This window comes from Panthera pardus, unplaced genomic scaffold (genome assembly GCF_024362965.1).
Source record: "Panthera pardus isolate Hobbes unplaced genomic scaffold, ASM2436296v1 HiC_scaffold_24, whole genome shotgun sequence".
NCBI classification, from domain to species: domain Eukaryota; kingdom Metazoa; phylum Chordata; class Mammalia; order Carnivora; family Felidae; genus Panthera; species Panthera pardus.
In genome coordinates, this window is record NW_026526810.1 from 101,744,763 (window position 1) to 101,769,644 (window position 24,882).

The 24,882-nt window shown below is 44.6% G+C and overlaps 1 protein-coding gene across 1 annotated transcript in view; it reads left to right on the forward strand.

The window, feature by feature from the left end:
- Positions 1 to 24,882, forward strand: part of RHOJ (ras homolog family member J) — an 86,091-nt gene that overhangs the window by 55,443 nt on the left and 5,766 nt on the right. Inside the window, exons 2-4 of the mRNA XM_019451598.2 lie at positions 5,270 to 5,328; positions 16,044 to 16,208; positions 18,538 to 18,633. Coding sequence (XP_019307143.1) covers positions 5,270 to 5,328; positions 16,044 to 16,208; positions 18,538 to 18,633 — 320 coding nt within the window. The remainder of the gene's footprint in view (positions 1 to 5,269; positions 5,329 to 16,043; positions 16,209 to 18,537; positions 18,634 to 24,882) is intronic.

The window sequence follows — 24,882 nt, forward strand, 5'->3', positions numbered from 1 at the left end:
ATTGTATGTATGTATGTATGTATGTATGTATGTATGTATGTGTATATATATGTGTGTATGCACACATATATATACACACACACACCCCATCTTCTTTACCCATTCATCCATTGATGGACATTTGGGCTCTTTCCATGCTTTGGCTATTGATGATAGTGCTGCTATAAACATGGGGTGCATGTGTCCCTTCAAAACAGCACACTTGTATCCCGTGGATAAATGCCTAGTAGTGCAATTGCTGGGTTGTAGGGTAGTTCTATTTTTAGTTTTTTGAAGAACCTCCATACTGTTTTCCAGAGTGGCTGCACCAGCTTGCATTCCCAAGAAAGAGTTTTTATACCCCTTTAGGGTAAACACAATTTGTTCATTTCCAGGTGATAGAGCCCTACCGGCTTGCCCCACATCTCACCAAATGAGTCACAAAGTATGAACTTGAACTCAGACATGAGCAGAACTCCTCTGAAGCTTGGATATAAGGCCAAGAGCATGAAACTGTCCTTCTGCTGTCATGCCGGGACAGTGGTTAGCACCCTCCCCCCAGGCATTAATAATCCAGGGGAATGTACCTTTGTTTGATTCTTCTATTAACTAAAAGTTGAGATGGTCTGAAGGTGCATGTTAACTTGTAAATCTTGTCAGGTAGACATGCAAATAATTCCTGTTCAGTAGAAAAGAGAACACCCCAGGTTATCTTTTCCATAGGACAACCTCCAGTCTTCTAGTGAAGCTAGTCACCTCATGTCAACATTTTGCTTTTTAAGTACCTATAAATGTCAGCTCTTCAAAACGCTCCTTGTACAAGATTTATCATCTTACTAGTTCTCTCATCAATGAGTTAATAAAACTTTGACATATCTTCATCCTATATTTAGCTGAGAGCCATGTTTTTAACTTGCCTAAAATTCTGTTTCCTGCCATGTATATCCTCTATTGTTTCTTCCTCTGAAACAGCACCTTTAAGGTATCACATCCACACACCTCTTCAGATCTGCCTCATCCTACCTCCTCCAAGAGAGCACGCTCAACATGAGCGATGCAGAGAGCAGGGCATGTGCTGGGAAAGGAACGGAAGCTCCCTCCTGACCTGGAATTTTCACCATTCCAGTCCTTTGGATTCATCGTATATTCATCACATTGACTTCAAAAGACTGCTCTTGGCAGATGAGACCTTCCAGTCCACCACGTAGCAGGGGGAGGGACGTTGGATCAGATTCCTAGTGCTGGGCTGGGCTGGCGGTTTGAGCTGGTTTACAGGGAATGGCCAACACTTCCTCATCCACTCGGTGCCAGGAGGTGACTAAATGTCAAGAGGAGAAGGCTCAGAGCCTGCCTGAGTGAAGCTAGCCGACCCTCCAGAGAGCAAACCCCTGACTTAGACTTTATTAGCACCTCTTCCAGCTCACAAAATTAACCACTCCGATCTGCATAGAGGAACACAAGGAAGCAAAGAGTTTAATGGATTTGGAGAAGACAGCCTTCATTTTACATACTTAACAGGTCACTGACAACTTTTCACACTCTACTGAGAGAACCATCTGAGCCCTTAGCAGGTCCTTTGACCCATTCTCTTGAAAGCCTCTCTAAGCTCAGTAAACAACTCTAATAGCTCCAAGAATAGAAGGTGGTCTGGGATTTTAGCCTGACGTTGTCTGCCAGGCAGATTTGCTGGCTGCAGGCGCTTCCCAGCATTAGTGTCTTGCCAGAGAGCTTCTAGCCGAGTGCAGCTCTGCACATTTTGAAGGACTTTCTTTTGCCTGAGTCACCTCTGGTGCTCCATTCCTATACCGTGTGTTAAGCATCTGTTGCATATACCAGCAACTGTGCTGTGTGTTCTGCACGATGTGAAGCATGGAGAGTCTGTCCTCAAGGGTCTTCCGATCCAGTGGGAGATACAAGACACAGATCTAAACAGCTATCATCTGGGGTAGAAAGTGACCAGTAATTCACAAATATCATGAAATTTTGTGCCAGTTAATATGCACTGCGTATACAGTGGAGAGCAGCGCAGACTGGTTCTTGTCGTTACTAAAGGTTCAGGAAAGATCTGTCGAGGGGGGAAGGTAACAATTGTGGAGCACTCACTATGGGCTAGCCTGTGTACCAGGCATTTTCTCATTTAATTCGCTCTCTTTGGGAAGTGATGTTATTCCCATTTTTAACAAATGAGAAAGGAGAGGCTCAGAGATGTTAGGTGGCTTTCCGAAGGTCACTCAGATAGTGAATGGCAGAGACAGGTGTCGAACACAGAACCATCTGACTTAAAAGATCCTGCTCTTTCAGCCTCACTACATTTACTATTAGCATTTTGGGGCATGTCTTCCTTCTGTGCTGTTGTGACTGATTTGTTTCCAAATCAAGGAACTTTGTGGGATACAGGATAGCAAGCAATAAGGCATCCACTACTACGTTGAGATACGGACTCACAAAGCCATTTGCAATCTCCACAAGGCGTGATTAATGCTCGGATCTGTCCCTCGGTCTTCCCTAGAATCATCTGTGTGATCCACTCATCTTCCTTCCGATAGAATAGGAGAATAGGAGGGCAGAAAAGAGAGAATGACAGCGCCTTCCAGGGGCTCTGCCCCTTTCTTTAGGATTCTTTCTACCAGGGCTGACCAAACACACAGACTAGACAGTCCCTACACAGCAAAGCTGAAAGCCAACACGGCTTCCGCCCAAAAAATGCCACCCTCTCTCCTCCCACCACTTTGCCTTAACACAAGGAAATTATTTCAGTTCCTTCTCTTTCATTTTCTCTGGAGAAAAGAACTCTGGATTTCATAGCTTAACAAAGCCTTCAGCAAAAATGTCTAAATTAGTGAGTCAGGACAGCCCTCCATGCTCACCTATGGGGCCCCATCTCCCCCAGTGCACCCTGGGTAGCAGGTGAACCACCCCTTGCCCCTCCCCAGTGCACCCTGGGCAACTCTTGGCCATTCGTGGGACTCAGCTTAGACATGTCCTCCAGAAAGCCTTCTCTGATGAAGCTCCAGCAGAGAGGGTGCGTGGGGATGTGTGCACGCACACATCACACACACACACGTACACACATGCAGTAGGGCCCCCTGCACGTTCCCACATGCCACCAGCACCCACACACATGCACACATGCATAGTGATACAGTAATACCCCCGCTGTCTGCTCCCATACCCTTCCATGCTACCTCTGACATAGCATTTACTACATTGCGCGGTGCCCAGGCTTTGCCACTAAACCCCTCCTCCCCAGGCCCCATGACAGGAGGAACTGTAGCTGGTCTTTCCACACCCAACACTGAGCATGGTCTAGGAACCCAATCAACCCTTGAGCGAGAGAAGGACAGACAGAAGGGAAAACTATGCCCAGACTCTCATTCCACAGCCCAAACTCACTGGGCTGGCACTCACGCAGGCCTCGTACAAGTCCCTGCAGTCAAAGGTACCCAGAGAGAGAAGGGTGGGGCCTGAGGAAAAGCAGCCTGGAGGGAAACCCCAACAGCGCCCCCATGACAAAGGTCAGTGCCATTGCTTGGGAATATATGCAGGGCCCAAAGGGGCCATGAGGATAACTAGGCATCTGGGCCTCACTCCACAGATGGCTCTGGGCCTGGAGGTCGTGGGAGGCTCCGAGAGGGTCTCCAGAACAGCTGGCCCTGACCTGCATGTACTGGGCTCACCAGAGGCAGGAAATTCCATGTTGTAATGGCTGGATTTGTTCCATTCATTCCTGATCCATGACTAGGTAGTGACTTGGTCATTAAAGAAACCATGTAGGCAGATTTCAGGAACATCTGACTGGGCTCCACGCATGCAGGAAGAGGAAAATATAACAGAACAAAGCTCTGGAAATATGAAAGGAAATAAAAATGTTTGAATGCCCCCTCTTCTGTCAGCATCGGCACCAGGGCTACATGGAACGGGGTTCACCGCTTAAAAACACAATTTGAAAGCTCATCGCAGTGGCTACAGCCATGTTATCAAGCTGAACTCATGTTGATCTGGGTAGATTAGAAAAATCATTCCTGGGGTCTAGGGAGGCAGCGCTTTTAAACAAGTGCTTTTCAAAGAATGAGCCATTGAGAAGTACTTAGCATACATGTAGTCCGGGAACCTGAAAACAAATAAAAGTAACAGCATAACAGAATCAGCAACTGAGCAGACTGGAGAATCTGGCCGGCCTCTATAGGAGATACAGTGATAAAGGTTGCTATGCAGTCTGTCTGTCTTTCCTATACAGCTAAGGGTAGAAGGAGCCAAAAATCATCTTTCCCTGCATTTGCACATTTTTTGATCAAGTAGGGGGAAAAAATCACATTCTCCCACATACTTTACTTTCTTTTTCTAAAAAGAGATTAAACGGGGGGGGGGGGGGGGGGGATGGAGGGGGGAGGGGCTGGAATTTAAATTGGCTCTTTTCATTCATCATGAGAATTGTATTACTTTTGCATTGCATGTGTTCAATCTGAGTTGAGTTTCAAGATGAGAGTTTATTTCATTTCCAGACATGTACAGAGTAGTGGGTGTCCCTATATCACTTCTCACTTTTGGCCACAATTGCTTGGCAAGGCAGTGAACCTGCTGGGTATATCAAACTGCCCACTTTTCCCTCTATATGCACCCTTTAGGTATGTGAAAGCGAACCCGTGCAACATCTCCTCTGGCAACTAAGGTTCAAAATCGTAATCAGTTGGGCTAACGCACTGGACTATTCAACTTAAAAACAAAACAAACCAAAAAAAACTTTTTAAAATGAAGGTGAAGCCCTTCTCGTTTCATTATTAGCTTTGCCTTATAGACTCTAAACTATGTCAGTGGGCTACTATTCTGTGTTTTCGTGGCTTAATCAATATTTCAGGGACAGACAGAAGCAGAGAGAGTTCAAACGGAGAAGTTGCTTACACAATTCTGTATCCTGAAAGGTGGCTCCAACAAAAAAAAAAAAAAAAAAAGGAAAAAATACCCTACCCAAGAAAGCGTCCATCATCCTTTTGCTGCAGGATCTTGATATTCCAGGACCTAATGGGGATCAATGAGTAGCCTACAGAGTGTCCTAGTGGCACAAGTGATATTCATCTCACTTCAGAAATTTGGACTTGGCTGAGCTCATCTGCTCTCACTGCAGGCCAAGGTTGCCTTTCACTTGCAAATCATGCTGTCGGCTTGGTTTAGAATATACATGGGTGAGGCATATGCTTATCCTTGCCGCCCAGGAAGATGTTGGCATGGAGACATGTGAAGCCTCCTGATGGAAGCTCACATTTATGGACTCTCCTCTTCTCTTCTCCCCTAGTGACTGTGACAGTGGGAGGCAAGCAACATTTGCTCGGACTGTATGACACGGCAGGACAGGTACGTTTTTGCTGTTTTGATTCATCAGGGGTTTGGGAGTGGGGAGAATGATCCATTTGGCTAGGCACAGGGGGACTAGCAGTACAGATATTACCTTGTCTGATCATTCGGGGCAAATTTATGGTCTGTCTAAGTGAAACTAAAGGCACATTCTTCATATCGTAAAAACATTTATAATTACAAAAAAAACTAACTCAAAGAAACATTACTCGAGGTGTTGATAGGCAAGTAACAATTCATTGATTGACGGTTATCAGTAACCAAAATAACACATTTGCCAAGAGTCTCAATTTCTTCCTGCCCATACCGATGCCAGATTCAGGACTAATGAGTCAATGTTATACATATTAGTTTCGCTCATTATTTTTTTTTCATGCTATACTCTTTGCCCAGCCATTATTTGAATTGCCTAACGAGCTGTGGAAAGGTCCAAAAAGAGATGAGGGGTGGGCAGGTTGTGGGGGGTGGAGCATGGGAGAGGGATTAAGTGCTGGAAAGAAGAAAAACCAGGATCCTGAATGGTTTCCAGAAGTGAGGGTCAACCCCTGCACAACTGGAGGTTGACTCTAAATTCTCTGAGATTCTTGAAATATTCTCACTCTGTCAGAGATGTCTTCAGGTTGGAGAATGTAACCAACCAATTATGTAAGGCCATAGACTAGAAAGAACCCTCAACACCGATTCAGTCAGCACATGCCCTACTTAGATGAAAATGCCACCTTACCTTTCTTTCCTCACACCCCACACTCCACTCTGAAAGGTTTCTAATGTTATAAATTCATGGGTTGGAGGCAAAGTGGTTAAGCAATTGATGGCCGTGGCCCAATTTCTTTGATAGAGCTCTTGTTACCATTGGGTCATTTATTTAGGTCAAAATCAGCGGGTTGTTCAGTCTGTCCAAATTCATACATCTTAAGTCCTTTGGAGTGAACGTTGACCAGGCTCTTTCCCACTGTGAGTTTCCTGCTAATTGTTCTTTGTAGTTATGCATTTGTCTGGGCCTTTTTCCCACAATTATCTGGAGATATGTCTTTTTGCTCAACTTGAAAACTCTCCACTAGGAAAACTAAGAATAAATGGAATTCTCTTTGGGATTTCTGTGTGCATTTGCAAGGACCACGTATAAATGTCTGTGGGACACCAGAGGCTGACGCTGGGCAGGCCCGGGCAGTGGAAAACTGGAAAATCTTGCACCAGACTCAAGACTCCTAAGAGTGTCCAGTTTCCCTTTGTTTGCAGATGGCTGTTGTAGCCAGCTACTCTCAGGAACTGGGTGGGGAAAGAGACTTCTCACCTCAATATCAAGACACTCAACTAGGAAAGGATGCTCCAAATGCCCAAATGGGAAAATTGGTTTGGCTCCTCTGGTCAAAGTACAAGGGTCTCCGGGCACCTCCTGCTTAACTGTGCCTCCACCAGAAAGCCTCCTGGCAATAGAGGTACACTGCTGTTTGGACTGGATTTGCCTACTTTCGTTCAGTCGTAGAGTCATTAGGCTGCCCCCATTCATCAGAAACTCACAGCCTAAAAGAGAGAGGAGTTTATACCCTTCACTCCTGTAGTCAGAGTTTATGAATATAATCTAGTTTGAACAGTTCCGTGCAGCAAGGATTATTGCCTGACTCTGAAGCCTCTTGCCTTCTGAAAAGCTCCCTGTGCCCCCACGCTCCCCTCTTCTATAGCAACCCCTGACAGTTGTTAGCTTCTGTGCATTCACTGTCCCCAGAGCAACCTCCCCAGGCCTCTGTTTAATTTCAAATCCAATAAAACTGTTTAAAAGCGCCTATAGAGTTTAATTATTCTTTCCCACTGCTGTCCTTTTTAGAAAAAAAGTTTAAATAACACAAGTATAGGAGTTGAAGCTGTAAGGCAGTATAGAAATATCTTTAAACTCCAAATTGAAGGAAGTAGAATGATCCAAACCTCCGACAGAGGTGAAGTGATGGGCACTGATAAAATATCACAACAAGTGGGTTGTAGATACTTCTTCAACTTAACTTTGACTCTAATGCTTTCCATCAGCTCCTTTGAAAGCTCAAAAGGTGGACAAGGTTCACAGGGGAGCGTGCAGCATGGGGAAAAGGAGTCAGGACACATCTTAAAGTTCCTTCTAGGCCTAAAATTCTATGCTTAGGACTTTTAATAGACGACTTCAAGAAGGCCTAAAAGATCTGGGGTAATTAAGCTAAATGATGGGAGGCTAGACTCAAGGGAGACCTCCCAGCAGTAAAGCAGTGTTAAATATTGGAGTGTGTTACACTAAAGGGTGACGTGCAATTCATTTTGCAGGATAATGGTGGTTTTCAAACTTGAACAGACATCAGAATCACCTGTGAACCCTGTTAAAACCCAGCCCCTGAGCCCCACTTTCAGAATTTCTGATTCTACGGGTCTGGAATGGGGCCCAAGAATTTGCACGTCCAACAGATTTCCTGGTGCTGCTGCTGCTGGTCGGAACACCGTATTGTCAGAATCACTGTTCTGGAACCTTGCCACTCAAAGTGCGGCCCACCCACCGGCAGCATCGGCATCACCAGGAAGCTTGTTAGAAATGCAGATTCTCAGGCCCCACCCCCCAGCCTACTGAATCTGAAAATTCATCTTAAGAAGATCCCCACATGATCCGTATGCAATAAAAATTTGAGAAACACGACTCTGGAAGTCTTTGGTGGTCGAAGCATGGCTCCTCACCCTTCAGAGGCTGCAGCAGAAAACAACCCTAACCTGAGTGGATTCCCATGGTCCTACAACTCTGCCAATAAGGCTTTGTAACAGCTTTAACTTACAAGCATGATCCCCAAATTTCCATTCCCAGCCTCAGGCAGGATAATCCATCATCCTCAGTTATATTCTAGCAAATGTCGCTGAGGTCACATGCTCAAGGAACATTTAACTAATTCAAACATACTCATATGGCCAGAGTTACTAAGAAGAAAGAGAGGTGATCTCAAAACCAACTGATTCATTCCCGAACCGCACAAAAGGAAATAAGTCTCTGAAACCAACTATAGAGTTCTGTCTTGCTGTGAATCATTCGATTTTCCTACATGAGTAAACCAAGAAGTAGTGTCCCTCCTCTGTGCCTTGACCTCACTGTGGGTCAGCGTTGATGAAAACAACCTCAAGAGGCACAGGTTCTGAACGGAAAAGTGATAGGAACTCAGTACTTCTACCTTCAAAGTCAGCCCAAGACAAAAACGGTCGCACCCGGCTCCGTCCACATTGCTATGTCCACTCTGCCCCGGACACCACTGCAGCCCCACCAGGCCCTCCTCGGACATGCTCCTGGCCCTTCACGAGCCTGCCAAGCATTCGCCACAGACGGTCTATAATGAAGCCACGTGCATACACGGCCAGCACATGGCAGCTGCTATTAAAATTAGCTCCCGCCCCGAATCCCTGAAGCAAACAAATATTGGGACTTCAAGTGGAATCCTTTGAAAACAAAGAGTTCCTCTATTAGGTGGAATCCCAAACATGAAGTGAGGCAACGTGAGGGATTGTTCCCAGGCTGACTCTGCAGGTTACCCCTCAGCTGACGCCGGAGAGGCAAGAAGGCCAGGCCCATAAAGCCAAACCTATCTAGGTCTCGCCAGGTCGTGCTGTGCGGCCCATGCTCCTACTAGTGTCTTACTGAAAGCATCTCTGGGACGGATTTCTAGAGCTCAGATCTTTGGCTCAGCTACAAAGAATCCCAGAGCCAACTTTTCCATGACGTACTTGCAGGCCAGTCCGTTTTGAGTGCGTCATTAGAGACTAAGGGGACGACAGGGTGCCGGGGTGGGGATGCTGCGGCAAAGCCTGGGCATTTGCCAGCTGAGGAATGCCGAACTGGTGTGTCCCGGGTCATGGCTCAGAGCCAGGCGTCTTCCCACCCTGCTGCCGGCCACATAGAGTGGAACCAGCCACCGCAGTGAGGCATCTTGCCTCCTGCTCTCGGTGGGCACACGAGCCATGTGGGTGAAGGTCTGCTCAGATTGTGGCCTCTCAGACCCAACTCCAGGATAGACATATCTCAAAGGCAGCACTTCCAGGGAGGAATGAGGATCTCCTGGTGTCGGGAGCCCCGTTTCTCAGCAGGGTGAACCCCCAGGTTCTCTGCACACAGGCCCCCCACGATGCAGTGCTATTTGTCAGCAAGCACAGGATGACGCGGAGAAATCACAGCCCCCAGCAGCTCAGCTGTCACCCGTGACCGTGGAAGTGTGGGAACAGAAAGGCCATCAGCCACACCCCTCCCTCAGCTGAGACTACACACTGCTTGTCTTCACCTGCCCCGATTTCTGAAGCCCCTCGGCCCCCAAGGACTTAAAGAGGCAAGTGGCCAGGCAGGGAGGCAAGTACAGCTGGGGTCCATTAATGGCAACCCAGGGTCCACTTGGAAGGACACGAGCCTTCCCTTTTGCTATCGGCTGACCCAATGGGGCCATCAAGAGCACAGGATCTGGCATCCTCCATGGATCCTCCATGGAAAGTTTGCCTAAAACAAACTCTAGGCTTTGCCTAAAGCCTCAACACAAATGTTTTTCCTCAATAAGCAACCCAACCTTCTTGCTCACATGCATCTTAACGTGGTTTTAGAAGTGTGCAATTTGGAGGATGTGAAAGAAGTTTGCTCACGTGACAAGTTATTGGTAAAAGTAACCTTAGGACACAAACTTATTTCTTCTCAAATTATAAAAAAAATAGAGCCGTAGAGACATCGATTCAGAGGTACAATCGGAGTATGCAAGCACTTGGGTCTCTTTACTACTCAGTTAGAAAAAGTTACTTTACTACTTGGGTCTCTTTACTACTCAGTTTAGAAAAAGTTAATTTCAGGTTCAGCCCCAGGAGCCAATGAGGGTAGGGACACTACAGCCGTTGTTGACAAGACGGACTCTTGACCACCAAAGAACTTAATACATCCAAGACACTGCTGTAAGCGGTCTACACATACTAACACGTTTTATTCTCAAACAGCCCTATGGGGCAAGCACCTCATTTTACAGGTGACCTCATTTTACAGGCGAAGAAACTGAGGCGGAGAGAACTTACCCAGCATCACAGAGTAGTCACAGGCAGTACTGGGATTGGAACCCAAAGAATATGTCCCCCTAGCCCATGCTCCTAAGTACAATGCTACACTCCCACCCTCCGGATGTTACCCACATTTCCCAAACCAAGCCTGACAGATAGGAGCGTACTTGATGGGAGAATCCGAAAATGAGACATGTGCTAAAATCTGGGATAAACGTCACTAAGCCCAGGAGGACTTTGAAGCCGAATTCTACATCCAATTTAATGTGGGTGCGGGCTGCGGTGGGGTTAGGGGAGATTCAGTGCAACTCTCCTGTCCCTCAACATGTGGTCCCTGGACCAGCGACATCGGCGTCACCTGGAAGCTCGTCAGAAATAAATCGGTGGCCTTCACCCCAGACCTGCTGCTGCATGAGAAGCTGTACATTAACACGACTCGAGTGTGCCTAAGGTCTGAGGAGGACTGGTCAAACAATTTCACTTTGCTCCCCACCTGGGCCATCATACGTGGCTCCTCCAGACACATGTGGAGGGTGTCTGGCCATCTGATGAGGCTGTCCCTGAACTGCAGTTTCTTAATAGTTGCCCAATCCAAGAGCACCAGATCTGCCTTCAAACCAGTCTCCAGCCTTTGGGGTAAAGTTGGTGGAAAGTACTCAAGAGCCCACCTTGCCCCAAATCCTTCCCTATCCCCTGAGACCCCCAGCCAGCCAGCCTCCTTGCCCATTTTAGCCCTCCAGAGCCCCACTCAAGTCGCAAGTTTAGAGTAACACCTTGTCTCCTCAAGAAGCCTTCAAGACTGGTCTTCCATTCTCAACTTCGACATGAGAATGGGGGGCGTGAAATACCAGCTAGACCATCGATCCATTTCCCAGAGCCCCTTCCCATCATCCCAACATGTGGTCATCCAACCCAGGCTCGGAATGTGCCCTGTTGAGAAAAACTCATCAGCTGATACAAATTCAAATCCCCCAGCCTCCCAGCACCCAGCCCTCCATCTCACGAGGACACTTGCCTTTATTAATGCTGAACCCTCAGCCACATTTCATCGCCACAGCCTGTGGCAAATGGGGGCCGACGGGAGTCCTGCCGGTCCAGGTGTGAACCTCCTTCAAAGGTGTGTTTGCTCTGTAGCCCTGATTGAATCACTCAATCTGTGTAGAGTTTCACTTCTTAAACCACAAAATCAGCTGAGAGGGAAGGAATGATAAGCTGCAGTTCTGAAACTTGAGCTGCAACAGCCTCACCCGGACAATTTGTTGCACCACATACGGTGCAGGCGCTCCCCAGGGCCTTGGCTTCGGGAGGGCTGGGGAAGGCCTGAGAATGTGCGTTGCTCACAAGCTCCCAGGCCACGGCTGCTGGTCAGGGGCCACAATTTGGGAGCCACTGCACTGACTGATCTCTAAAACCTCTTGCAGCCCTCATCCGTGTTTCTCCAATTCAGTCAACTAAATACTCTCTGGTATTCTGTTATCACAGAGCTAACCAAGAGCAAGAGAAATGTCACCTGTCTCACTTCCAAATAAATTGAGTAGGCATAGACTCTGAAGCAGACTCCAGGCTCTGAGCGGTCAGCGCACAGCCTGATGTGGGGCTCGAACTCATGACCTGAGCCAAAGTCGATGCTCAACCAACTAAGCCACCCTGGCACCCCAGAGTTACACAGCTGGACTAAGCTTTCCACAGGAGAGATATCCAGAACACAGAGCAAGATAAAGCCCACTAAAGGCGGAGGTCAGAAGTCACTCAGCTGAGGGCCTTGGCTACCCTGCCAGGAGGGTAAATGATCAAAAACACCCAAACTCCTCTCCCATGCCCACCCACAGTCCCACAGGCAAACCCTGGTCTTCCTAACTTTTCCAGAATGTAAGCAGAATTCCTTTGATGGCTTCTGGGTAAAAAATCAGATAAACATGATCCTTTCAGACCACCAGTTATTTGTTCCTACCTGATCCAGTAGTGACCCTTCTGAACATGCAATTTTGTCGGTTGGCGTTGAGGGTTTAAATATACAGTGTCTGCTGCCATCTGCTGGTAATTTCTAGCAAGTGCAGGCCATGAAATAGATCCTATATCTGAAGGTCCAACATTTCTTAGATTCCTGGGTCAAGATATATATCCGTATTAAGATATCCAGATAACTGAGTTTTCAAAAAAAAAAAAAAAAAGATTAATCTGCTGCTTAACATTCTGAGCTGAAACAAATAATGGGGTCACAATGAAGAGCTGGAGCTGGATTCGGGCTAAAGAGCCCATCCCAGTATTTAATAGCTCTGAGACATTCGTTCACTACTGAACTTCTCTGAACTTACGTTCCTCTTCTCTGAAATATGAATGTTGATGCTGCCATGTCTCCGGTGCTAGTGAGGATTCAAGACACGTAAGTGCCTGAAACAATGCCTGGCCCTTCGTAATAAGCCCTTGATCCATCCTCAGTGACGAAGATAAAGATAATGCAAAGCATTTGTTCTCAACTCCATGCCAGTTCCAACCAATTATATCAGAATGCCCAGCTACCCAGGCCCACTCTCCACAAATCGTGATTTAATTGGTCCCGGAGTGTGGGGAGAGAGGCAGCAGGGTGTCAGGATGGTCTTAAAGCTCCCCAGGTGATTCTAAAGAAAACCCTGCAATAAATGCCCCACAGAAAAGCCATGTGTTCGTTGGCAATTCACTGCGGAGAACCTGGTGTCATCCAATCAGTCAACGGCATTTATGGAATGTTCGCTGTGGACAGAGTAGAAGTAGGGCATGAGGAAAAAAAAAAACAAACAAACAAACACCAGGATGGTCCCTGCTCCATTTATCACAATCCAGATGGGAAGATGAAGTGGCAAAGGGCAGGTGGGGTACCATGAGCAGCTGTAGATTGTGGCCTGGGAAGGAGAGTTCTTAGCTTGTCAGCCTCACAGCTCCCCTCTAACAGAAAGCCCCAGAGAGAAAGGAAAGCAGTGCAGAGACCAGGGGCAAGAAGTTTTGGTTACAGGGCTCATTGTGTAAAGAGAAGGGGAGAGTGACAAGAAATGAGCTGTCCACTTCCCCACTGCCCTGTCACCGCCCCCCCCCCCCATCACCACCACCACATACACGCACACACACGCACGGGCACAATTCAGCTGCTATGCAGCCAGTAGGCCGGGCCCAGCTGTCCACTGTGACCAGTGTTTATTCAGCAATGCACCCAGCTCCTACTTATTTGCTTTAATAGAAAAGTGATAAATGAGCCACGATCCGTGATTTTTTTATATCCTTTTAGTTTATTTTCTAGGACTTGGGTTTTTCAGCATCCTTGCCATATTATGCTGCATTTTGTTTGGGTAACTAAAAATCTTTGCTTAGGAGCGGCGGGGTGGCTCAATCGGTTAAGCGTCCGACTTCGGTTCACATTAGGATCTCGAGGTTCATGAGTTCGAGCCCCGCATCGGGCTCTGTGCTGACAGCTCAGAGCCTGGAGCCTGCTTCAGATTCTGGGCCTCCGTCTCTGCCTCTCCCCCATTTGCACTCTGTCTCTCTCTCAAAAATAAATAAACATTAAAAATAAATAAGTAAATAAACACCTCTGCGTAGGTTTTAGTAGTGTTAGCAAGAGTGATGGCGGCAGCCATGTGTACTGATTCCCTGTGGGCTGGGTACTTGGAGTATCTAAACAGAATCAGAGATCAGCACATGCTCATTGACCAGAGATGCCACATAACCCACTAAAGGACTTCCTTCTAGTCACACGTGTACATATATATGTGTAGTCCCTTTTTATAAAGACATCATGAGACTCAGTAGAAAGATAGCAAGGTTGATATTTTTAAATATCCATGACCTATTAAGGTTAAAAAAATCAAGGGACACAAGGGGCGCCCGGGTGGCTCAGAACCATGATCAGGTCATGATCTCATGGTTTGTGGGTTCGAGTCCTGTGTCGGGCTCTGCTGACAGCTCAGCCTGGAGCCTGCTTCAGATTCTGTGTCTCCCTCTCTCTCTCTGACACTCCCCTGCTCACACTCTCTTTCTCACTCTCCCTCAAAAATAAATAAACATTATATATATATATATATATATATATATATATATATATATATATATGTATACACACACATATAATCAAAGGATACAACAATATGAACTATGTAATCAATTTATCTTTTTTAAAATGAACACATGTCTGTTACATATGTAAATAAATATAAAATATTCAAAAGGATACGGTTAAACCATGGCTTCCTCTAGGAAGACAGGAAAAACTATTAGAGATTACATATTTGAATTGCAACGAGCATATATGAGTCTAATAATGTTTTTTCATGTTAAGAAGAGGAGTCAGGACCCTAGTAAATGAATCGCTATGTTCACATGTCTATGTGTATGTGGTAAGTGTGAACATACAGATTTGGTTGCCCTATGTATGTACGTAGTGTGCATATATATATGAACGATCCATGGTGTGTATGACAAGTATGTCATATTGTGGTGTGTGCACATATGTAGGTATACATAGTGTATACTTATGTAATATCAAGTATACACACACATAAAATTACTTTTGGCTTATGTGTTACTAAATTCTACGAAAATATAAACGTTATATTGAAATAGCGGATTTACCTCGGAACCTCCTAGAACATTTCACATACGGTGAAAGTTACTTGCTGACACTTTCCCAAAGGTGAGATGTTCCAATGTTTTACTTTGTCTTTATCTTCTTCTGCTCTGACAGCATATACATAAACAACCTACGTAAGCCAGAACTCTCCAACCAGAACATATTCTGGTTTGAAACCTGGGGAAAGAAGAATCAATCTGGTATTTTATTATTTAGGCCACGCTATGGCCTCTAGGTAGACTTCACAGGAAACCCCGAATTCTGAACTCTCAACCCTCACCCAATATATTTCTACAAAATTGTGCCGTCTGATTTGGCAGCAACTCTTTGCTTTACATTTACAGCTAGCTTATTCTAAATTAAATTTGCATGGAATTTTTAAAAATTGTGTAAGAAGAGAACTGCTGTGCCTTAGCCGATTGCGCACTAATTTAAATCCACATTCAATACAACACAACTCCATTCAATACAGCACAAGGCAACGGGGAACTGTAATAATCCTTATTGAATTATACACATTAAATGGGTGAACTTTATAGTATGTAAATTATCTCACTAAAGCTCCTTAAAAAATTGCTTCCTAAGTTTTTCTTAATGGAAGATATTTACGGGGCACCTGAGTGGCTCAGTCAGTTAAGCATCTAACTCTTGATTTGGCTCAGGTCATGATCTCACAGTTTGTGAGTTTGAGCCTGTGTCAGGCTCTGTCCTGACAGCATGGAGCCTGCTTGGGATTCTCTCTCTCCTTCTTGCTCTTCTCTCCTTCTCTCTCTCTATCCTTCTCTCATCCCCTACTGGTGCACACGCACATGAGCGTGTGCATTCTCTCTCACACAAAATAAATAAATAAATTTTAATTTTAAAACTGTGTGTGTGTGGGGTGGGGGGTGTATAGAGATTTACAATCTCTATACACAGCAAAAGGTGTTTTTCTGACTGATGGCTCCTTTATTTCTAGCAATGTCTATAGGGAACCACCAGATCCCAGAGTGGGAGCAGGAGCAGGTCACGGGGAGCTGTGGTGGAGTCTTGCCCAGAACACTCAAGCACGTAGGGCCCGCCTTCCCGAGTCTGTACAAACTCTTTGCTCTACCTGCAGGAGGACTACAACCAGCTGAGGCCGCTCTCCTACCCCAACACAGATGTGTTTTTGATCTGCTTCTCTGTCGTAAATCCTGCCTCTTACCACAACGTCCAGGAGGAATGGGTCCCGGAGCTGAAGGACTGCATGCCTCACGTGCCTTACGTCCTCATAGGGACCCAGGTTAGAGGCGGGTGGTGGCAAGGTGTGGTGGGCAGGGCAGGAGGGCAGCAAAAAAGGAAAGACCAGGCTTCTCTTGAACAGCCTATTTCACCAACACTAGGGAAGAGTGTGTCTCATGTATCAACCCCAGAAGTAGCCGTGCCTAAGATTTGCATGATTATTTAGCTCGTGGTCGAAAGAACAATAGAGCTATTTACACGAAAAGGAGGTTTTGATGTGATCTTTAAAGATTAATCCCTCTGCTCTTTATTTTTAAGTAACAAAGTACTTTTTGAAGTAGACACCCTTCTCCAGTCCTGAGCCAGAGGAACGAGGTGCGGACGTGGATCGCGCTAATTACCTAGTCTTTTTTTTTTTATATCTGAAATCTACAATTGTTTGAAAGTCACAGAATAGGTATGGATGTCAAAGTGACCCCAAAAGTCCAAATGGGCACATTACTCCAGGAGCTCCATAACACCACTGGAGAAAGAAATTCACTCTTCTCTGTTCCCTTTAAACCTCTTGGTCTTTTGGATCTTAGGAAAGAAGTTAAAAACAGATGTATTAGATAAACAAACCTGTGGCTGTAAAGGGCCTTAAAATGTTTTGAAAGCTAATAAAGTTCTATAATTTGAATTACCAACAGTAAGCCAATTGCACAAATGTGTTCAAGATTGTTCCTACTTCTTATAATTTTGAAAGGATTTTGTTCTTTGCTAAATTACTATCCAAAGACACAGAAATGTAATAATATGGAAGGGTTTTATTATTATCTGTTTCATATGTTCCTGTTTTCTATTTCTCCTTTTATATTCTGACTGAAAAGAGAAATTTTTAAAAATAGTAAAAGCATTTCCTAGAGAAGATATGGACAGAAGATTAACACATCCAAAAATCAGAGTATAGTTAATGCTCCTACTCTGAAAGAGAATTGTTTAAAAGCAGGCTTTTACCCTAATTCCAGATGATAATGTTTGACCATATTGACAGAGCCCAGATCCCTGCTGCCAAAATATGTGACAGGACATAAACCTCTCTGTGCGATTTGCGCCTCTTTTGTAATTCGTGGCACTACATTGGACAATCAAGACCAAAAAAGAGGGGCACGAGGGTGGCCCAGTCGGTTTAGCATCCAACTCTTGGTTTTGGCTCAGGTCGTGGTCAGATCGAGCCCCACACTGGGCTCTGTGCTGACAGCACGGAGCCTGATGGGGATTCTCTCTCTCTCTGCCCCTCTCTACCCCTTCCCCATGAGCATGTACTCTCTCTCAAAATAAATTAAAAAAAATTTTTTTTAAATAAATAAATAGACCAAAAAGAAAAAACCCACAGATCGCTAAAGCAGAGCAATGTGCTTATAAATGGTACTCTAATGTATAAATATTTCGGTTTTTCTTTAAAAGTCACATTTACACCCATTCATGTGTGCATAGGTTCACATACACATTGAGATCTTTTTAAGTTTGTTTATTTATTTTGAGAGAGAGAGACAGAGAGGGAGTGGGGGAGGAGCTGAGAGAGAATCCCAAGCAGGTTCCACACTGTCAGTGCAGAGCCCGAGGTGGGGCTCGAACTCAGAAACCGTGAGATCACAACCTGAGCCAAAGTCACATGCTTAGCCAACTGAGCCACCCGACACCCCAACACAGTGAGATTGTAAAGCAACTAAAATATTTAATTAAATTATGAAAACTAATCCCAACATACAGGCTATTTTCAAAGTAGTTCTACCTTTGAAAAGATTAATGCTCATTCCTTAGGTAGACCTTTGGAAATTCCTCTTTAGGATATGCCTTCCAAGTCTGCATCAACATTCCTTAAAATATCCTCATAGGAGACAAATCTTTATCCCCGTGAGGGTGAAGACAAAGATGTATTCAGAGCCAGGAAATAGACTATTAAGAAATGAGTAATATAATTTGGGATCAAATGAGGCATCACTGCAAGGTAATAAGACTGATCAATCATTGTAATATCCTGTAAGTGGGATCTAAAAATAAGTAGGAAATTTCAAAAACGCCTGAAACAACCACAGAATTATTAGAGTGAGTCTAGCCCCCGAGGGAATTGCTTTTGGAGAAGAAAGCACATGGAAAACCTGATGTTGACATTTACAAAGAAATCCCTTTATTTTTTCGATGTAATATGGGCATGTGTATGTATGCACCTCCTTAAAGAAAAGTCAGTCGGCAACTTCATAGATGTAAAGTGGTGGTGGGGAGAATCTCTACCATATCACGGTTTAAAATATCTACTTAGCCTGAAAAAATAAGTAAGCTTATCATGCGTGGGTGTTTTCTTTTGTTTTTGTTTGTTTGTTTGTTTGTTTGTTTGTTTGTTTTGCCAGATTGATCTCCGCGATGACCCCAAAACCTTGGCCCGTTTGCTGTATATGAAAGAGAAACCTCTCACTTACGAGCACGGTGTGAAGCTTGCGAAAGCGGTACAGTCAGATTTGGATTTAATTTGAAATATATGCTGACGGAAGAATTTGGTGCATGGTTTGGAATGAGTGAGCTACGTGGACTTTTGCTTTAAAGTGCAGTGTGTTCAAGGATCCTCTGTCTGCTTCATACTGTCCCCTCTGTTCTAGTGACACTGGAAGGGACCATTTGGTTGGCGTCTTCCCAGCCACCATTGTCTGTTTTTCTTTTAGGAAAAAACTTGGTGAATTTCAACTGCTGAAGCACTTGTCATTTGATTTAGCAACATTTAGAATATCCAGTTCTGTATTTAGTGTGAATAAAGGGACTCATCTCACTACTTATTATCAATGTAATTTATTTAAATGACCCCATAAAAGGTATTTAGTGATTTTCTTGGGGAAAACTTAGATTAGCATCTGGCAGGGTTATATTTGTTGAATATTTCTCACCATATAATGAATAGCCACTTAGAGCGGCCGGATTATCTCACAAACAGCATCTAGAGCACTCACGTGGACCAGAAAGAAGATAACTAGTTGGAGAATCCAAGTGGCTAAGGACAGATAATAGCAACTAACTCACAGCTGAAACTGTCATCACAGACCTTTCTGCATTCTTGAGAGCTTAACACGAATGGTGATTTTGATGGGGAAATTTTTTAGACCAAATCTCTGTCTCCCAATGACCACCAAGATGTGTGCAAAAACAGACACTAAAATGGACACTAGAGGAGGTGTTTTATGCAAGAGGAGGCTTTTAAATCGTATTTCCATAACCTGAGTCACTTCCTCATTGATAGAGTCACAAACCCATACATCCAGACTAGAAGTTTCAGAAATTGCTTCTACTTTCTTTTTTTTTTAAACCAGTATTATTTTTTGTTTCTTTTATTTGTTTCTGAGAGAGAGCAAAAGTGCAAGCAGGGGAGGGATAGAGAGAGAGGAGATGGCAAGAATCCAAAGCAGGCTCCACACTGTGAGCCCAGAGCCCAGCATCAGGCTCGATTCACAAACTGTGAGATCATGACCTGAGCCGAAGTCAGACTCTTACCCGACTGAGCCACCCAGGCGCCCCTCTTTTACTTCCTAAAGTAACTAACCCTGCAAAACTGCGTGCCCTGGGCAGAATAGGAGTCACCCTTTTAAACTGGCCAAGAAAAATATTATGTACAAATTCTTCATAAATAAAAATGTGTGTGTTTCTCTTCTGGAAATTTTCTTATAGGCACCAAAACTAAGGGATACACTCGAATAGAAATGAACTAAGTAGAATTATGTTTATATGGACACAATACATGAGTATATTTCACAAGTACTTGAGACAACACTTCCTACTTCTGTGAATGTCATTTTACAACTACTAGTATGAGCCATTCATCGAGTTCTTGGGATACTAAGCCCTTTACAGGCGCTCTGTCTCATTTCAGCCTCATGGTAACCCGCTGAAGCAGATAGTGTTTGTCTCATCGTACAGGCAAGGAAACAGAGTCTTAGGGAGATGAAAATGTTGGATTCACACAGCTGATAATGACACAAGCAACTCTAATCCAGATCTGTGGATGTCACCGCTGTGTACCCGACCATGATGTAAACTGTCTCCTCCAACCATTTATCTTGCCTTCTGTAAAATGGGTACATGTCTGGAGGTTCTTCTACCTATTCCTCAAACATTCAGCTTCACTTGTCTCACTAAAGATACATAAACATCAAGCCACGAAAGCAATCGTATGTGATTCCCAGCTATCCGTTTTTCACGAGCAGGTCCCAGAGGCTCCGCACCAGCTTTCTGCATGAACTTGGTTTCCGCTTCCCCTGCTTCCGTCCTATCTCCACCATCATGTTGTCAGTGTCCTAGCCTGACTTCTCATTTAGGAAATTGTTTTTCCCTCTGAAAAGAAGTCAGTCCAAAGCCTCCCATCTCGTCTCGTGCTTATTTTAGGAACAATGGCTGAGTTCACCACTTTATTGCCTTTTGCCAGTTTCTCCTAGCAACTGCTCTCGGATACAGAGAGAATCGTGTTTAGCTTATGAAACCCAATTTAGAAGAAATCCAAGCAAGAGTTTAACTTGTTTCATCACAATTCATGTAATTATAGAGATGCTTTAAGTCTCTCTGCTCCCTGACTTTCCTGTCAAGTAGTTTATAATAACAGCTAGCATTTACGGAGCGTTTGCAGTGTGCCAGGCTTTCTGCCAAGCGCTTCACATGCCATGTCTTAATTAATTCTCACAGCAACCCCCCGAGGTGTGTCTATTATTATTTCCACTTTCCTAGAGGAAACTGAGGCTCAGAGAGGCTGAGGTCACACTGCTAGAAAGCAGCAGAGCTGGGGTATGACGCTGCTTTAACCAACATGTTCCTCTGCTCCCCTCCTGTAGTCTGTAAAGAAACCTGGAGTCTTGGGGCTTCTTTTCTATACACTGAAGCCCTGTACTTTAATGTGCATCTTCTCCCCATAGTTCAAGTGCTTTGCAAGTTCAGGTCTTTCATATTCAATTCCTTTGGGTCAGTACCTTTCCATTTCCAGAGCATTTTTCTTCTGTCATCTCTCTTTGGCCGCAAAGGGAGTTTTATTTTCAAAGGCCACTTTCATACCATACATAGTTACCATTCTTTACACTTGTCAAAAGTCTACCACATTTACATAAATATTTTTGCATCCAATGGTAATAAATATTCATCGTTACGCCTCTACTTGTTTTATCCTCCCTCTCCTTGTCATTATTGCATTTGTTCATCCCCAGCCAGCTTCCTCATGGGCGCATGTCCACACTACTGCTGGCCGCACTTGTCAATAACTCACTGAACACCTCACATGCGCCAGCCACCCTGCTGCACTTGAGCTCTAAGATTATAATTCACTGGGCATTCGCTTTCCCAATTCCATCTGATTCAACCTGACCATGATTTTCTAAGTTCAGACTTCCTAAGGTATGTCTTGAAAAACGCTTTGCCATTTTCCCTTTTTTCAGCCTTTGGCCTCTTTTTCGCCTTCTTCTGCTATCTTTTTCACCCCGCGCCTTCCTCACTCTTTGTCTTGGTACCCGTTTCCTGCTGGCTTTGTAACATGTATGCACCAGTGGGTTTAAAGCGGCAAAATTGCTGGGGTGCCTGGATGGCTCAGTCGGTTAAGCATCCGACTCTGGTTCAGGTCATGATCTTGCGTGAGTTCGAGCCCCGTGTCAGGCTCTGTGCTGAACCTGGAGCCTGCTTCAGATCCTGTGTCTCCCTCTCTCTCTGCCCCTCCCCCGCTCATACTCTGTCTCTGTCTTTGTCTCTCTCTCTCTGTCAAAAATAAATAAACATTAAAAATAAATAAAAAATAAATAAATAAACATTAAAAAAAATTTTTAAAGCAGCCAAATCACTGTAGAAATCCTGGAATCAATGTTTAGTCATCTTTAAAAAAAAAAAAAAAGTCTATGTACTTTACAGACAGAGACAAACAGAGTGTGAGTTGGGGAGGGTCAGAGAGAAAGGGAGACCCAGAATCTGAAGCAGTTTCCAGGCTCCAAGCTGTCAGCACAGAGCCCGATGTGAGGCTTGAACTCACAAACTGTGAGATCATGGCCTGAGCTGAAGTCAGAAGCTTAACCGACTGAGCCACCCAGGTGCCCCAATGTTCAGTCGTCTTAATCAACTGGAGTCTTGCATTCCTGCCTACAGACTGCAAAAGTCACTGTTACCCTCCTTGTTTTGTGTGCTGGCTGTTTCTTCCTTCTCTCACGGTCTTTGAAAATCGGTCACTCCACGACTGGGCTCTGGGTCACAGAAATGAAGGAGAGACAGCTCCTTGCCTCAAGGGGCCCTTAGGCCAGAAGAAGAGGGTGACTGCAGACAACGGCACGTCACCTGAATGAATACTTTTAATTTTTTTTTTAACGTTTATTTATTTTTGAGACAGAGAGAGACAGAGCATGAACAGGGGAGGGTCACAGAGAGAGGGAGACACAGAATCGGAAACAGGCTCCAGGCTCTGAGTCGTCAGCCCAGAGCCCGACGCGGGGCTCGAACTCACGGACCATGAGATCATGACCTGAGCCGAAGTCGGATGCTTAACTGACTGAGCCACCCAGGCGCCCCAAGAATACTTTTAGTACTGAGGTAGCAGAGAGCAGGGAGTGATGGACACATTCGGGGAAGGAGGACTCAGAGACAATTTCTTGAAGCAATTGACATCTGAGCCAAGTATGAGGGATAAAGGCAAGTTTATCAGGGGGACAAACTTAGGGACGAGGGAGGAAAAACTTCCAGATAGAGAAATTAGTACCTGCAAAAGGTGTCCTTTAAAGCATAGGGAGTACAGGGGCACCTGGGTGGCTCAGTCAGTTAAGCATCCAACTCTTGATTTCAGCTCAGGTCATCTCACTGTTCATGGGATCGAACCCTACCTTAGACTCTGTACTGAAAGCATGGAGCCTGCTTGGGATTCTCTCTCTCCCTGTCTCTCTGTCCCTCCCATGCTCGCTCTCTCGCTCTGTCTCTCTCTCTCTCAATATAAATAAATAAACTTTTTTAAAAAAGCATAGGGACTATATTGGCAAGTGATGAACCAAATGTCACCCACAAATGCTTTGATCAGTCCACATGTGTAGTTTTTTGTTTTTGTTTTTTTTTTAATTTTTAATTTATATCCAAATTAGTTAGCATCTAGTGCAACAATGATTTCAGGAGCAGATTCCTTAATGCCCCTTACCCATTTAGCCCATCCCGCCTCCCACAACCCCTCCCGTAACCCTCAGTTTGTTCTCCATATTTATGAGTCTCTTCTGTTTTGTCCCCCTCCCTGTTTTTAGATTATTTTTGTTTCCATTCCCTTATGTTCATCTGTTTTGTCTCTTAAAGTCCTCCTATGAGTGAAGTCATATGATTTTTGTCTTCCTCTGACTAATTTCGCTTAGCATACCCTCCAGTTCCATCCACGTAGTTGCAAATGGCAAAATCTCATTCTTTTTGATTGCCGAGTAATACTCCATTGTGTATATATACCCTATCTTCTTTACCCATTCATCCATCGATGGACATTTGAGCTCTTTCCAAACTTTGGCTATTGTCGATAGTGCTGCTATAAACATTGGGGTGTATGTGCCCCTTAGAAACAGCATACCTATATCCCTTGGGTAAATACCTACTAGTGCAATTGCTGGGTCATAGGGTAGTTCTATTTTTAGTTTTTCGAGGAACCTCCATACTGTTTTCCAGAGTGGCTGCACCAGCTTGCATTCCCACACATGTGTGTTTTTAATGTGATTTAGAGGGCAACACTGAACAATGGACACTTTACATAAAGATACACATTTCTGACTTCTTAAACACACACACACACACACACACACACCCCAAAAGCTCTGGCAACACAAGGCTAGCATTTCCTCATCAACTGCAACGTTTAAACAGTCTTTCAGACAAGGGATGTATCCTTCAGTTTTTCACAATCCCCACCCCTCCATACTAACCTTCACTGAAGCAGTGCACTACATTATCTATCCACCCTTGAGTTGGCAATCTCTGCCTTATAGTCTTTTAAAAAAATCAGCTGCAAATCCATCCAGCCTAGAAACATTTTGCCTCTTTCAGCAACTTGTTACGATAAAATTTCTCTCACAAGTCACTAGGTTCCTTTTTTTTTTTCTTGGCTTTCCTGTTGCCTGTACCTCTCCTAATTCTTAAGTAAGAAATAGAGAACTTCTCTGTTATTAGCTGGTTCTTTAGATACCACCTTACTGTGTATATTCCATTAGTATTTGCTCCCCTCTCCATTTAGAGGAAATGGCTTACTTTTTCTTTCTTTCCTCTCTTACCACCTTCACTGCATCCAAAACAACGTCTCTGTTTGTTCATTAGTTTTACTCGTTCGGACACATTTCTTTTTTTTTTTGCTAGCGTCATCCCCACAGAGTGTTAAGACTCTGGCTCAGGGGACAGACCGATTCAAACCTCTAACACTTCTTTAGTTGCATGACCTTACGGAAGTAACTTATCGTCTCTAGCATCACTTTTCTGAACTGCAAACGAGGTGACAGACCTACCTTGCAAAGTTCTTACAACGATTTAGTGACCCAGTGACACCTGAGGTTTGCTCAGGAAACTCTAATTGTTGTTAAATTTGTGTGCCTCTCAGGTGCGTCTACAGCCGGGAAGACTTCATGGTCTTTACTCTTTCAGGGTATGCTCTATCTTACTGTGTAACATGTCCCACCTCCACAAAGACAACCTGGAAGAAGTAGTTGGTTTTCTTTCACTTGATTGGTCACCGTGGGTTTTGT